Consider the following 16,147-nt stretch of genomic DNA (forward strand, 5'->3'; position numbering starts at 1 on the left):
TAAAAATTGAGTTGTTTGCCTTCCTGTAATTGAGTTGTGAGGTTTCTTCACATATATCAGACACAAATCCTGTGTCGGATATACATGTATCTGATATTGTCCCATAACTTTTGGATGCTCTGTTGTTTTTCTTTCTTGTACTCCACCCAGTGGAGGCTTGGTGGAAATAGCTGATGAGTGGGTGTGGCCCCCCTTGGGGCCTCCCTTGAGTCTGGGCTCCCAGGGAGCCTCACTGTCATGCTGGCCTACACATGGCCTTTAAGAATTTGGTGAAATTTCTGTTTTTTTCTTCTTATCCACTCATATAACTACCACCTCTTTTGTCCCATTTTCTGCCAAAGATGAAATATTTCTTATGTGCTGTCTCTCCTTGGAGGGGCTTCTCATCCTTTGACATTCAGTTCACCAGAGGGTCTTAGGACCACAGGTTTCTCAGAGGATAATTTTTAAAATATAGTTTTGTTGATGCTCTGACTTTTTGTTTGTTTGTTTGTTTGTTACAGTGAGAGCAACATCATCTTGCTTTCTGTATCTTAAGCAGAAGTGGAACTGCCTCCATCCTCCCTGTGAATGTGACGGAAGAATTTCAGTGCTGGCACCACTAGAGTCAGTCAGTGTGGGCCCAGGGAGCCCTCTGTGCTCCCAGAGGGCTCCCTGGGCCCACACTTTCAGAGAGGAGAGGCTAGAGTTTGGGCCTGTGTGTGGCCTCCATCATGAATGACCTGGCTGCCAGGGTCAAGGGCACTTCTAGTTTTCCTCGTCCTCCTCTGTAATACCACTGGGGGAGTATCTTTCTCTCATCCTTGCTAAAGGTTTTTCATGAAGCCGCCATATGTGATATCTCTCCAGCCTATTTCACTTCCCTTTTACTTCCTAAGGGCTCTTCCCTTTGGACATTTAGCCTAAGTTCTGCTGGGGCTTGTTTTCAGAAAGTACAACTTTCACCAAATGCTTAATTCCCTGTGCAAATGCTCCTGGGCTGAGATTTTCAGTTATCCCACGTCTCAGAGTGAGTCCCCTTCCCTCTCCTATAGAGCACATCTGGAGCCTCAAGAGTGGTCCTGGCCCCTTTCTCCGTAGATATATCTAATCTGATGGTCATCTCCTATGGTTCGTGCTCTACAAGGCCTGCCCTTAGTAACCCTGATATACTGGAATTCCCAAAATGAATTCTCAAAGTAGGCCTTCCTTCAGGAACCCTGGCTACAAATATTAATATCCTATCCTCAGATGCTTGCACTCTGCTTCCAAGATGCCCTGTTTGTGTCTAAGCATGTTGTCCTTGCATTTAGTCAAAGTTTAAAATGTGCAATTTCCTGACTGAAATCAGTGCTGGCTGAATCCCCCGGTGCACGCTGATTCAAGATGTGGGTTCCCCCTTCACCCCACCCCCACCCAAGGCTCTGATTCTTTGAAACATACACCAGACACTTTTGTTTTCCAGTAAAAATGGACCAAGGAATAAAAGCTAATAGAGGGCTTATTATTTCAGAAAAGCCCATGTACTGACATGATGATAAACCCATGTGCCATCATACTGAATCCTGTATGCCAGCCGAAGATGTGTGCACTCGGCTGATGGCAATCACTCACTGGTCAATGAGGATACAGCTGAGATGGACCTCCAACTATGGCTGTGAGATCTGACTGGCATGGTCATAAGAACTTCACTTCCAGCCTCCAGTGCTCTCTTGAGACAAGCTTACCACCAAAGTATTGCTCACTCAGTTGCGAAATGTGACGATAGAGGTTATTGATCTATTGTCTTGTTGGATATAGCTAAGTATAAGATTTGGGGGTAAGCAAACCTACCTTCCTTCTTCCCTTCCTCTTCCCTCCCAAGGAATTGGCAAGGCTCAGTGTATGAAGCTGGCCATATTCTGGGCTGCACAGCAGTTGGATTGCCTCTTCTCTCCGTCCCCTCTCAGCCCCCGCCATGAAAAGAGGACCGGCACTTTACGACACCTCTATAACTAGACGACAGACCACAAAGCCCGATCTTCCAAAGGAGGTCTGTCCCATTTAGGGTTAATAGTCCTGCATTTAATAAGGACAGGCCACAAAGTCCCAAACCCCTACATCTCACAACTCAAACGCAAACATGAAGAACACCCTGATTGACTCAGGAAATATATTTTCCTGAGACCAATGGTTTATGAAATTTATTCTCCAATTGGCTGATCTCTTGAACAGTTGTTTGTCATCATCAGATTTTGAAACCATTTATCCCCTTTCAAGTGATGATTGTGCTGTAACCTCTGGCTCCATCCACGCTTCCGGTCTGGGTAGAGCAGATCTTGGCAATGAATGAAAACCATAGCTGTCTTATCAAATAGCGGCAGTTCTCGTTTTGTTTAACAGTGCTGGAAATTAGTTTTTCAGGCACTGTTCTTGACAGGTCAGCTGTCAAAAGTGGGTTTCTGTGGCCATAAATTCATTGATCCCATAAACAAAATTCTGTCTGCAAAATACAAGAGGAAGTCAGAGTAGATGCACTTATGTACAAATGAAATGGTCTGCAGCTGTATGACTAAGTGTCAGGACTTCTTTGGGTGAAAGGTTTTTCTGGCTTCCCATTTATCAAGCCTATCAGCCTCATTTGGCTTTTATTATCTGAATTTTTTTCTCCAGCATTCTGATCCGGGAGCCCCAGCTGTCCTCAGGAGGGAGGCAGAACACAGTCTCTCCTAATCTTGATGGGCTGCAAGTTTGGGAATCCATTTAAAGGCTTTATTTTATTTTTAAAAATTTCCACTTCAGTCTTTAAACAAAAGATTTTGTTTGAGAAGGATTGTGACTTTCTCTGCTCTGGTCTTACATATTGGGTGCTCAGAGGGATGGCCTCACTCAAATGAAGGTTTACCACTCTGGTCTTAAGATCTGGACAAGAGCCAAGGCTTTGTGGAAATAGGGAGATTCACTCAGCCTAGGGCACTCGGCTTCAGGCTGATGTGAGGGAATAATACACTTTCCTGCCCAACTCGAAGGCTCCCAGATCCTGGAACGTGGTTACTTTGATGTGTTTGAAGGCAGAATTTTGGTTTCTCTTTGAAGTATTTTTTCATTCTTTGTTAGAGTACAGGATGCCTGAAGGCCAGGGAGAGAGAAGTGAGTATTGAAAACCAATAAACTAAAAAACCTTTAAGCCCTAAGTACTTTCAGACAAAAGAAATAGGAATAATAATAACAGGTTGGAGGAATTTTTTTTCTTTCTCTCATGAAGTTGCACTTTGATTTAAATGACTTTGCCTTAGGATGGTCTGAATAGTAACTAATAGGATTTGATGCCGCCCGCCCCTCTTCCTTAGTGGAGGAAGACTGCCTGTCTTCATGGAGCTGGGCCCCAGGAGGGGCCACTGCCCTGTCTCCAAACCCAAACAGGCTCATGGGGCCCTACACAATCTTGGAGGTGTCTTAGAATGTGAGATGCTGTCCTGGAAGACCTTGCAATGTGCCTCTTCTAGGAGATGGGCACCTCGGCCATAGCTCCTTGCAGCCAGAGAACTGATGTATTCAATATTAAGTTCTGACTCTTAGACTGGCCTTGACCTACCGATAGATAATTTGACTCTGATTGCTTCCTTCCATTCAGCCCTCAATCATACAAGTGCATGTGACAGGATTTTGCTTTATCACCTGTGCTAGCTATTTTTATCAAAAGCATATTTTCCTCTTTGTGAAAGTAATGACAAACCTGTTAAAAACATAGGAAAGTATAAAAAAAGTAATCATGGTTATTCATAATTCTACCACTAAGATAAATCCAAATATTACATTTAAACACACTTCCTCCCATTTTAACCACTGCCTTTAAAAAAAGACGTAATTAAGGTCGCATTGTACACACCTTTTAATATCTTGATTCTTTACTTTGTGATTATCATTTAAGTTATTACATATTATTTCAAAACTATTTTCTCCTTTGAACAGCCCCTCAACATGGTAGGCAGGGAAGGTATTTTTATTCCATTTTATAGTTAGGAAAATGGAATCTCAGTGAAGTTTAATTTATTCAAAAATATTTGTTGCCTCTTGTGATTTAAGTACTGTGCTGTAAAATGTGCTGAGGTCACTCAGGTAAGTGGTGGAAACACACCTAGAACATAGATATATTGGCTTATAAACATATGCTAATTTAATACCTCCAAGTTCCCAAACGATACCAGTAATAGGGAGCTGATCGCCTAGAGGAGAAATGGCATTCAGGGCAAGGTTAGAAACTCTGAGATGGGAATAAGCAAGGCAAGGTCCAATCCAAGTGCCCAAGACTCTAGACAGTTTATGAAGACAGGGTTTGGATCCCAGGGAACAGGGTAAGAAACCCAAATAGCACAGCGGAATCACAGACTTAGGTCTAGAATGGAAGACACTGAAGATCATTTCTACTGCAGCTTTGTATCAATGGTGGAGATTGAACTAAACATTTCATTAGTTGGGAGGAATGTATCATACTAATCATACCAATGTAACATCTTAACAACAGGGGAAACTGGGTGTGGGGTATATGGACGGTCTCTGCATAACCTCTGCGACTTTTCTGTGAATCTAAAACTACCCTAAAGTAAGAGCTTATTTTTTTGAGAAATTGAGTAAGAGTTTACCAGACCCAGCCAGAGAGAAATGGCATTCCAGGGAGAAGAAACTGGATATAAAGAGTCGGGAGGGAACACCATGCACTTGAGAAAGGTGAGGAATTTGGTGGGGTTGGAGTGAACTGAAGCTGACAGTCAAGGTTGGGTCTCGATCAGGAAGGCCTTTTCATTTAGGCCAAGTTTAAAAGTGTTAGCCTTTATTCTTTAAGAAATAGGAAGTAATTAGAAAGTTTTAATTAACATAGTTTGTATTTGAGTTTATGGTAAATATCAGCACAATAGAGGAGGGCTGTTAAGAGAGAGAGGTTGGGGTAACAGTGGGGAGGCTGTTGCAGTACTTTGGGGCAGAGGTGCTGCTGCCTTGAGCCAGGCAGTGGGCTAGAAGCAGAGGATGGCGAGGACAGGGATGGAGAGGCAGAGCATTTCTCACAGCTGAGCTAAAACCCTAGAAGGACAGGGCTTTATCCCAACTGTTTCTCCTGCTTCCATTCCCATGACTGATTACAATCCCAATAGAAAGACAGGTAAAGCCGGTTGATCAATGCCAAGCAGAGCCTCATCCCAGGTGCTCATCCAAGCCAGGGCAGCACAAAGTCAAGATGCCCCTTCACCAGTGCCAAGGAGGTTGGGCAGCAGGTGTTATGAATTCAAGTCCTGGTACAGAGCAGAATATCCAGTCCCTGGAGCTGACGTGTCATCTTTGCTTCCATTATGACTCTGTAAGTCACTGAGGTAGTAAAGGGGACCTTCATAACACCACCCAACCCAGGGGGTGCAGCAGATCACACATAGAGTTAAGCAGCCCCAATGCCTGGGTTAAACAGTTAATGGGGATGAGATGCAGGCTGCCCAAATACACACCATGAGTCCCCCGAGTCTGATATCGAAGGGTCCAAAGAATGCAGGGAGTCAACACCTTGACTCCGTTTGTCTGAGTTTGTCTTTTCCCTTTGACCAGCATTTGAATCCTGCTGCAGGAATTGATCCCAAGTCCCAGGGCTATGTCCTGAGACCCCATAGGGAAATAGCCATGAAGTTTCCTTCTCACTATACCAGTTCCAAGAGTGTGGCATCTTTGATGTCCTTGAACAGGACTTTGGATAAATCTTAACTTTGTTCTTCACTGCAGTGCCCCTCAAATTAATGAGTGGTGGCTGTGGGGAGTTCCTCAGAGTATGTGACTGTGCTCTTAACTAAGTGATTTATTCATCACTTCCAGGCATCCTATTATCTAGGGTGAAGTGGGTTTTAGCTTGTATCATGTTGGAAGTGATGGCAGGAGGTTCCAGGTTCCTTTAAACTGGTTCTAGAACCACATATCTCATTCTGATGTTCCTGCTTTAGGCCTCAGGGTTCTAGTATCTTCCAGGTAGAGCGGCCCCACAGATTCTGGAACTGTGGCCTCATAGTCAAGGCTCCGGGTGCCGACCTTGCTGCAGATGTCAGGGCTATGGGAAATGCTGGGGGAGTAGAAGCGTCCGTAAGCGGCACTATTGGTGGCTCCTTTAGGGCACCTGGTGGCACTTTTCCACAGAGGGGTGGTTCTTTTGCTCAGCCTAACTGGGGGTCTTGTGGGTTTTCCCTGACGAAAGGTAGGTGCTACCTGTGACAGTCTGAATTTTAACCCCTTGGTACTGAACTGATGGTCCATGGGTCAGCAGCAGCAGCACGTGGGAGCTTGTTAGACAGGAATAATCTCAGGTCCCAGAATCAGAAAGTGCATGCAAAATCCCTGGGTGATTTGTCTGCATATTAAGGTTTGAAGATCACTGCTTTCATCTGTAGCAGTGGTTCACAATCCTGGCTGTGCATTAGAATCACCTGGGGAGCTAAACGATCCATATCCAGTCCACTACTGACCAGTTAAATCAGACTCTCGGGCAGGGGGGCAGGCTTTAGTTTGTTTTAAAAGCCCTCTTAAGAGATTCTAATATGCAGCTATGTCAGAGGCCCAGTGACCTAGAAGAGCAGAGGTTTTCAACGAGGATCTCTGGAGAAGCATTAACATTCCTCATGTCCAAGTGCTGAGACCCTAATTATGTTGGCTTTAGATGGGGCCAATATCTGTATCTTTTTACATCTCACCAATTAATGATTGAGAATCACTGATCGGACAAAGGGTTCATCGTTGTTGCTCAGGCCCTGCAGGGATGCAGGGAAGGGAAGCAGTCCCAAGAGCATCTGTGTCTCCAGTTGTTTCTGAGCCAGGATAGGGTCTCCTTGACCATCTTAGATGGTCGTCTTAAATGCATCTATTGGACAGATCCTGCAGGCTCAGGAGGATATGGCAGACCCAGAGCACATGTATTCTTGGCTTCTACCTGCCTATCAGGGAAAATTATGAAGTTTGCACTACAGTGAAGACAGTGAGCTCTCGGTCCTGTTTGCAATTGGCATCAGGGTGTAAGACAAGCTGTAAACTTGGGTCTTTGTTACCTGCTTCACTTTTGAGTCTCATCCTGCTCTGGTGATGGAAGCAGCTGATCTCAAGGACCTTCTGGCCTGGGCAAGTCAAAGGAGTATTAAAGAAAGAGGGCACTTTGTGCGAGACACAGTGACATGGCCTCAGTAGGTGGACAATAAAATTGGACATAAATGTTCATTCCAAAAACAAGTTCCTACCAATTGGTTTCATTTCAAGGATGAGGCAAGTCCTCAAGATCCAGATGAGCTGCTGGAGGAAGTGGAGCTCTATCTGTCACACCTTTATTCTTTCTAAGGTTGCAAGACGGCTCTAGCTCTCTGGGAAACTCCTAGGGCTGTTGTCCACCTATCTGCCTGATTCAGGAGCCCAGTTTAGGAGTCTATTCCTAAGGTTTGCACAGGTGCCCGTTCTGTCCCTCACACTCCCTTTTTCCTTCACAGCTGGCGACGTGGGACTCGGAGAAGGGCCTGAATGGCAGCCTGCAGGAGAGGCCCATGGGCAGTCGCCTCCAAGGACTGACTCTCAAAGTGGTGACTGTCTTGGTAGGATCATGGGCATATGGGGGAGGTCTGCCATTCAGGCTTTGAGTCAGAGGCTTCTCTCTGTTTGGCTTGATGCTGGGTTTAGAGAGAAGGGGATCTTAAGTAGTGGCTTGAGCTTTCATAAGGCCTTTCACTCAAACAATTTTATGAATACTGAAGGAAGAGTGAGGTTGGAGATTCTGCCCCAGGGCCTCTGAGACCTTCCATGGGAGGTCACTGGACTGCTCTAGAGAAGGACCACTAATCCAGATCCAGTGCTGAGCTCCAGAGCGGGCATAACAACTCTACTTGTTCTTGGATGTAAACGATCTTGACCTACTGGTGGTCCTTAGGAGAGCTTTGCTGGTAGCTAGAGTCCCCAGAAGGATGTTGGGAGGACATCCTTCCAGAACCCAATACCACTGATGGGCCCATGTGACACAAAGTTCATAATGAAGACCATTTGTTGCAATTTCTCTGCATGGTTGTCCTGGAATCAGAGACTTTTACATATTTAAGATACCTTAGAAGCATCTTCCTTTCCATTTCTTTCTTCACCTCTTTAGAACCGTAGGAGACATTTTAGATTTATCTCTTACTAGCTGGTCAGACGTGGTCCAAACATTCCCCTCTGTCCCAGCAGCACTGGCGTCTCTTGGTTCTAGAAGCCTTTGGCAGCCGCGTTTCCGCATTCCCCATATGCCCACCAGGAATAAACATTATACCTTATTTCCCCCCAAAATTAAATTGATGCGATGTAGTCTCTGGAGCTGTTGCCAAAAGGCTCCTTCTTGTTCAGTTTCACAGGGTGGTGGTGGGGAAGCCTGAGATGTTTTCCAGATGATCACGTGCCCTACAAGAGCACATGTGACACAGCACAAAATGGGTGAATGTGCACATGGCCTGGCTTTGGACTTTCGGACCGTGGGGTTTAATACTATCCTGTCCTTGACGTGCAGTAGGGCCTTGTCCTGTGACTCAACATCCATTTTCTAGTACAATCTGATAGATGTATTACTGTCTTCCCTCAATCCAGTATCACAGAGCTCTATTTTCATTTAATATCCTGGATGAGAGGTATCCACATTTCTTATGTGGGTCCTGAAGAATTATGGCATTTCCAAAGGACAGAGTCCTCAATGTCACAAATGAAGGAATGAAAACAAGCCATGCTATTCTGGGAGATGGGGCTCTGGGCCGAGTCTGGGATGACACAGGACAAATAAATCTGTTCCTCCATCAATATGCTGGTTGGAGGGATTGTCCTGTGCCCTGTATCCTGAGTGTCCACAAACTGCTTTAGAAAAGGGCAGAGAGGTTCAGACTCCAGGCCTAAATTGGCTAAATACAATGCACATGTCCACAAACGTTCTGAAATTATGGTTCATCGGATTGGTCTCTCTAATAATACCCTGGAAAGATGTGTGTTTATGAACCTGTGATTTAGTTGAAGAACATTCATTTTGTTGTCCTCAGGAAGAGCCTTTTGTGATGGTGGCTGAGAACATCCTTGGACAGCCCAAGCGCTACAAAGGGTTCTCCATCGATGTCCTGGATGCACTGGCCAAGGCTCTGGGCTTCAAATATGAGATTTACCAGGCCCCCGATGGCAGGTACGGTCACCAGCTCCATAACACCTCCTGGAACGGGATGATCGGGGAGCTCATCAGCAAGGTAGGTCCCCAAAGCAGGTCCATGGGGAGGGGTACCCCAGTCTGCCTCTGGGGTGATGTCTAAATTAGGCCCATTATGAAGCTGGAACCTTGGGACCAGCTAGACAGACCACAGTTACCACTCTCCACACACTAAGGATCTCTTTTCCTCCACCCCCCTCCTCCCTGCTATACCCATTTTTGCTCTTTTATTTTCTAATTCCCTGGCACTTTGTGTTTTCCTCCTGTGCCCATTGCTCTCATTCCTTTGAAACGTGTCCACTGTGCCTGTTCTGTAATCCACACTTCATGAAATCCACTCCCACATTTGGGCTGCAATAGGAACCCAGTTCTCACGAGGGGTTGTTGGAGGGGACTGGTGCATGCTTATTCTCTTCTTCAAGGCCCACAAGTGGGCGTGCATATCGTGTGTGTCCACATGCATGTGTGTAGGTGAATGAGTGTGTGGGTGTGTCTGCATTGCTACGTATAAGTGATACGGCATTCCCCAGCTCCTCAGATTAATGTCAAATCATTAATCTTCCTCCTTCCTGTAGAACCTGGGTCCTCATTTAGATTCATGGCGTGAGGCCAATTTGCTGTGTTCCCATCCTTGCCCCTTCCGTCTTACGACCTCTAGGTCATTTCCTGACAACCATTTACATTGGTGGATCTGCTCAAGCCCTCCGTCTCCAGTATTACTGTTGCCATCAATCTTGATGTTTCTGACATCCCTACGGACCACCCTGGGCTTCGAGTGCTTTGACCCCTTCACCTCCAGTGACCTTTGAGGACCTGCCGCCATGCATCCTGTTAGCGTCTTGCATGTCACTGTCACTGTCCCACTCCATGACTAAGTCCTGTTGTCCTTCTTACTCTTTCTGGCCTTTGTTCCTAAAACACAGGTCCTCTGCTTTGTAACCCATGAATGCAGACACGAGGCTTATATTCTCTCCGGTTTCTCCTAAGCTTAAAAAACAAACAAACAAAAAAAACACACACAACAACTTTATTGTGGAAAAAGTTGTATATCAAATTCACCCATTTCAGATGTATCATTCAATGATTTCTAGGAAATCTAGTGAGTTGTGCAACCTTCACCATATCTAGTTTTATAGTACTTCCATCACCCCAATGAGATCCCTCATATTCATTTACAGTTAATCCCATTCCCAACCCCAGCCAGAGGCAACCTTTAATCTACTTTCTAGCTCTATAGATTTGTTTTTGCAAACATTTACTAGAAACGGAGTCATACCATATGTGGTCTTTTGTGTCTGGCCCTTTTCACTTGGCACATGTATTTGAGGTTCATTCTTCTCTAAGATTTCTGCGCCCTTCTGATACTGCATCCTTTCCTGGTGTGTCCTCTGTGGTCCAGATAAACCCCTGTTCCCTTCATCCTTTACGATTCTCCTAAATTATTCTTGATTTCTTGTTACATTGAAACACTGACCTGGTTCTATTATCTACCCTCCGACTCTGACACCCAGCTTGCTGTATGCAATTAGAGGAGAAAATCACAAATTTGTCCAGATGGATGTATGAACAATGTGTGGCCTCCCAACTCAACTGGGCCTTCGGGACAGTTCCTTAACATGTCCTTTATTGGGCCCCTTGGCTACATTCCTTAGAGACTGTTTCAAAACTTTATCTTTCTCCTCAAGCAACCTAATAATCTTCTATCTTAAATTAGAAAACAAAGTGCTCCTATATTAGGGAAAGAAATGGAGACATCTGGGCATGAGATTCTACTTCAACTTCCTATGAAGTTCATGTCTGCAGACACGTGCCCTCACCTCCAGTTTCAGGGTAGGGGGAGTGTTTTTCCTCCTGTTACAGCTCACACCTCCACCAGCATCGCGAGTCAACTCTCTTGTGCCTCCTCTGGACCTGGTTTCATAAATTAGTTTCCCTCCATCCTATGTTGTTAACCTATCCTGATCCCCTAGATTTCTTTCTCTGTCATTAAATATGCTCCAAACTTAAACAAAACAAAAACAAAACAGACAAACAAATAAACCAAAAAAACCAGAAAACCTCCCTGGATCGTGGGTTTCTGAGAAGAGAAGCAAGAACCAGAGATGCAAAAGTGGCAAGTCTGAGATCTCTGACACGGTCACCTCCACCATTTTTTCTCTTTACTCTAGGTATGTTGTTGGATTTCACAGTTTAGAAGTCAGTATATTTGCCCCTCTAGCCCGCATATTGGACCTGATAAAATCCTTCTATATAGTTTTCCCCAATTTGAATATGTAGTTTGGATCAGCTGTCGCAACTGGTCATTCTAAAATAAACCTAGCTCTGACGATGCCTCCTACTTAAGAGGACCCCAGAGCCAAGATAGAGATGATCACTGTACATTTTAATGCTCTTATGTTAGCATCCACCTAGGCATAAGGATCCTAGTCTCCACCAGTCTTGGTAGCTTTAACCTCACAATCTAGTTACATCTTAATGGGGTCTTGGGTGCCCAACTAGCTCAGTTAGTAGAGCATGAGACTATTAATGGGTCCGTGTCTATTTTTTTTTAAAGGTATTTTTAATTTATTTATTTTATTTATTTATTTTTGGCTGCTTTGGGTCTTTGTTGCTGCTCGTGGGCTTTCTCTAATTGCGGCGAGCGGGGGCTACTCTTCATTGCGGTGCATGGGCTTCTCTCATTGTGGTGGCTTCTCTTGTTGCAGAGCACGGGCTCTAGGCACCTGGACTTCAGGAGTTGTGGCTTGCGGGCTCTAAAGCGCAGGCTCAGTAGTTGTGGCGCACGGGCTTAGTTGCTCCGTGGCATGTGGGATCTTCCCGGACCAGGGCTCGAACCCGTGTCCCCTGCATTGGCAGGTGGATTCTTAACCACTGTGCCAGCAGGGAAGCCCTCTTTGTCTATTTTTAAATTAAGCTCATCTTGGAAAGCAAAAATCTTGGGAGGTACTTTTGAGGTCGCAGCACAGGATGCCCAGAGAGCCCCTTCACAACTTGGCTTTACTAAAGGACGAAGCAGCCCATATGTCTGAGAAGCCATGAGTTAAGGCAGGCAGAAGATCAAAGGAAGTGGATGACCCCTTTTTTCTTGGAGGATGTTACTCTCTGGCATAGAGTCTGCATATAAAACAATCTAGGCCTGATACACTAATGAGATTCAAGGTAGTTGTATACTCATCATATAACTTCTAAAGTATTTTAGAAAAGAGAGATACTTGTGTGGGCTAATGGCGTTTGGAGAGGTTTGATGGAAAAATGGAGTGTCCCTGTGGCCTTGAAGTATAGGAAGGATGTAGATAAGGCCAGAAGAAGATAGAAGGGAGTTGGGGCGGGGATGGGGGTGGGCGGTAAGAGGGAAATACCAGCAAAAGAAAGGAGATAGTTCACTAAGGGGACTGTTAAGAAAATGAAGAAAAACTGTAATTCACACAGGAATGAAGATGGTTATAGACTCTTTCCTCCAGAAGTGGTTTCTAGGAGTTTTTAGGGTTTGGGAGAGAAATTTGTAAGGTGAAAGAGGTAATAACAGACACCTTAGTGCTGGATTTTCCTTACAACTTTCAAAGTCACGAGGTGTCAACTCTCGAATCTGTTTCCTCTGAACTGAACAACCCAAAGGGCAGAGGACAGGCCTTGACCCAGGGTAGAACCCAGTGGTAAACTGAGGACTGCTGTCTGATGAGATGGGTTTGCCTTTCAGAGAGCGGACCTAGCCATCTCCGCCATCACCATCACCCCGGAGAGGGAGAGCGTGGTGGACTTCAGCAAGCGGTACATGGACTACTCGGTGGGGATCCTCATCAAGAAGCCCGAGGAGAAAATCAGCATCTTCTCCCTTTTTGCTCCTTTTGATTTTGCCGTGTGGGCCTGCATTGCAGCAGCCATCCCTGTGGTTGGCGTGCTGATATTTGTGTTGAACCGGATACAGGCCGTGAGGGCTCAGAGTGCTGCCCAGCCCCGGCCATCTGCTTCTGCCACCTTAAACAGTGCCATCTGGATCGTCTATGGAGCCTTCGTACAGCAAGGTACCCTCCTGGTTTCTCAATGTTGGAAGAGCCCCAGGGGCTTGGAAGAACTTGTCCGTTGGCAAAGTTCTGGGACGCATTTTGCCAAAGTCATTTAAAATGCAATTTTATTTAATCTCTAAGGTAGTCCTAATATCACGCTGCTCCCAGTTTCTCTGAGTAATACCAGATAGGAACTAAATGAAATGACAACACGGAACTTAACTTCAAGTCCTGATTTTCCACTTTAGATAAAATTAACCTCCGAGTTCTGCTTTGCACTTTCCTTGCCTCCCACATTAGATTGATTGTTATGCAGACAGGGTTGTCAGATGAAACTCTATCTTGTTTAAATTTGAAGTCTTAATGGGATAAAAAATCAAAATTGTTTTGCAATCATCTAAGCGGTACTCCAGCCATTCTTGAGATACAAAGTCTCCTGTCTCTGAGAAGTCTGGATAGCACTTGGGGAGTTACAGGATTGTGCAGTTTTGACTGGAAACAACAATTTGCAAAGTTCCTAATGTGAGTCCTAGCCTTATTTGCACCATGGCAAATGTATGCATTACTTGCTTGAGAGGTTATATAAGAATAGTCAGTGAGGAGTTTTCTTCTGCTACCACCTCAGGGACCAAGGAGAAACAATTGACCTCAAAGAGGCAGCTTCTGACTACAAGTCACATGCAGTGATTTCTGAAAATCATAGGAAAAAAAAAAGGTCATCTAGTGAGGGCTGAGTAATAATAAAAGTGATATGGTGCATCTCATTTCTTAAAAGAAAGCCAGGAAATCCTCCAGGTAGGAGGTAATTTTACATTTACAGAATTCCTGAGACTGTTCCATGTGAATTTAAAATGGAAAGGGACATTACATAGGGTTGCAGCCCTGAAAGTTCTCAACACAGTGAGGTAGAATCTTCTAACTAGAAGATTTTGATATTCAGAACTCTACTGTTGGCATTTTGACAAACATCCTGTCACTGAAAATGCCAGTCCTAGCTTTTCCGTATTTTGTGGTCTGCCATCCCTTTCCAAGATTGGTGGTCCTAGCATTTTTTCCCCAGAATTGTCAGAGCCCACCATAACCAGCCGGCAGTCACTTTCCTGATCCCCAGCTCACCACCAGGGGTGGTTCCCTATGCCTGGCCACAGGGCAGAGAATTTCTCTGGAGATGCAAGCAAGAGCAGAAGCCCAGGACCAATCCCCTTTGCCTGCCTCCTGCAGGTGGTGAATCCTCAGCGAACTCCATGGCCATGCGAATCGTGATGGGCAGCTGGTGGCTCTTCACCCTCATTGTGTGCTCCTCCTACACAGCCAATCTTGCTGCCTTCCTCACAGTGTCCAGGATGGATAACCCCATAAGGTAAGATCCATTACTCCTTCCAGAAGGCTGTAAAGAGAGGATGCAAACCTAGCCAGGGCAGCCTGGTGTCAAGGAGGCAGAGAAGGACTTAGATTCCAGATCTGCAATTTGATGACAGTAATCTTTAATGCATGAGGAGCATCACTCCTGTTGTATTTTATTTCATGCACAATTAAACAGTGTATAAATTCATTAAATAATAGTTCTTTGAACATTTAAATTCTGCTTATAAGACTGATAAATCAAAACATTAAAAATTAACAAATTAAAGTCCTCAGACCTTTCAATATTGATTACAAACTTATTTAATCAAAATTTTTAAACATTTAATTAAAATTAATTAAAACCACAAGTCTAATATATTTTTCCAATCTTCAAACATCTAAAAATTATTTTTAAAAACATGCCAGTTATCACAGTGATTAGAAAATTTATCACTTACAGTTACAAAATTGTAAAATTATTGAAACCAAGGACTAAAAATGTTTCATTTTAACCAAAATGTTAAAAATATGGCATAAAAGAATTAGTTCAACATAGTGAAATAACTTGGAAATGCCTTTGCTTTATAGTCAGATTCTCACATACTGTGTGAATTACAAAAGAGCTTGGACAAAGTGAATGTCTGTTAGATATCTCATCGCTGAACTGACCAAAGGCAAAGATATAGTCCGTACTTCCTTGGGTGCAATACCCTCTTCAGTATCACCTCTTACTTGATCCCTGATTATGGTTTTCTGTGTCCCTGCCTTCAGTAATTTCTCCTTTAATTCATCATACTTACTATCATCATATTGATTCTTTTGATCCATAGCCCTGTAATCAAGTCATCCATACTCAACCAGCTTCTATAGCTCCCAACTGCCTATTTGAAAGAGGTCAGATTCCTTGATTTGGATTCAGAATTCAGAATGACATTATCTAGTCTTTATTTTAATTGACATTTTATTGAGATAATTATAGATTCACATGCAATTATAATTAGTAATGCAGAGAGATCTCATAATATCTTTTAACAAGTTTGCCCCAACGGTAACATTTTGCAAAACCAGGATATTAATGTTGATACAACTGACTGATTCTATTCAGATTTCTCATTTGTACTTGCCCTCATTTCTATGTGTGTGTGTGTGTGTGTGTGTGTGCATTTGATTCTACACAATCTTATCGTATGTGTAGATTTGTATTGTTCTTTTATAACCACACTCACCTCCTTTGCACTTCTTCCCCTCCAGTCCTGTTCTTAACACCTGGAAAACACTAATGTGTTCTCCATCTCTAAAATTTTGTTGTTTCAAATATGTTATATAAATTGAATCACACTTTTGGGATTGACTTTTTCTTTCAGTATAATTCTCTGGAGATTCATTCAAATTGTTATGTGTATTAATAGTTCATTGCTTCTTTTTGCTTGGTAGAAGCCAGTGTAACACAGTTTATTTAACAATCCACCCATTGAAGGACATCTGGGTTGTTTCCAGTTTTGGGCAATTATGAATAAAGCCACTGTGAACATTTGTGTGTAGATTTTTGTGTGAACATGTTCTTATTAATATGTGATACATATCCAAGAATGTAATTGCTGCATCTGTGGTAATAGCATGTTGTTTT

At 43.9% G+C, this 16,147-nt stretch overlaps 1 protein-coding gene across 1 annotated transcript in view; it reads left to right on the forward strand.

Annotated features, from left to right (window-relative positions):
• Positions 1-16,147, forward strand: part of GRID1 (glutamate ionotropic receptor delta type subunit 1) — a 666,870-nt gene that overhangs the window by 533,542 nt on the left and 117,181 nt on the right. The window contains exons 9-12 of the mRNA XM_061196716.1: positions 7,458-7,559; positions 9,015-9,212; positions 12,870-13,194; positions 14,398-14,536. Of these exons, the coding sequence (XP_061052699.1) occupies positions 7,458-7,559; positions 9,015-9,212; positions 12,870-13,194; positions 14,398-14,536 (764 nt within the window). The remainder of the gene's footprint in view (positions 1-7,457; positions 7,560-9,014; positions 9,213-12,869; positions 13,195-14,397; positions 14,537-16,147) is intronic.

The sequence above is a fragment of the Eubalaena glacialis genome, chromosome 1 (assembly GCF_028564815.1).
Source record: "Eubalaena glacialis isolate mEubGla1 chromosome 1, mEubGla1.1.hap2.+ XY, whole genome shotgun sequence".
NCBI classification, from domain to species: Eukaryota; Metazoa; Chordata; class Mammalia; order Artiodactyla; family Balaenidae; genus Eubalaena; species Eubalaena glacialis.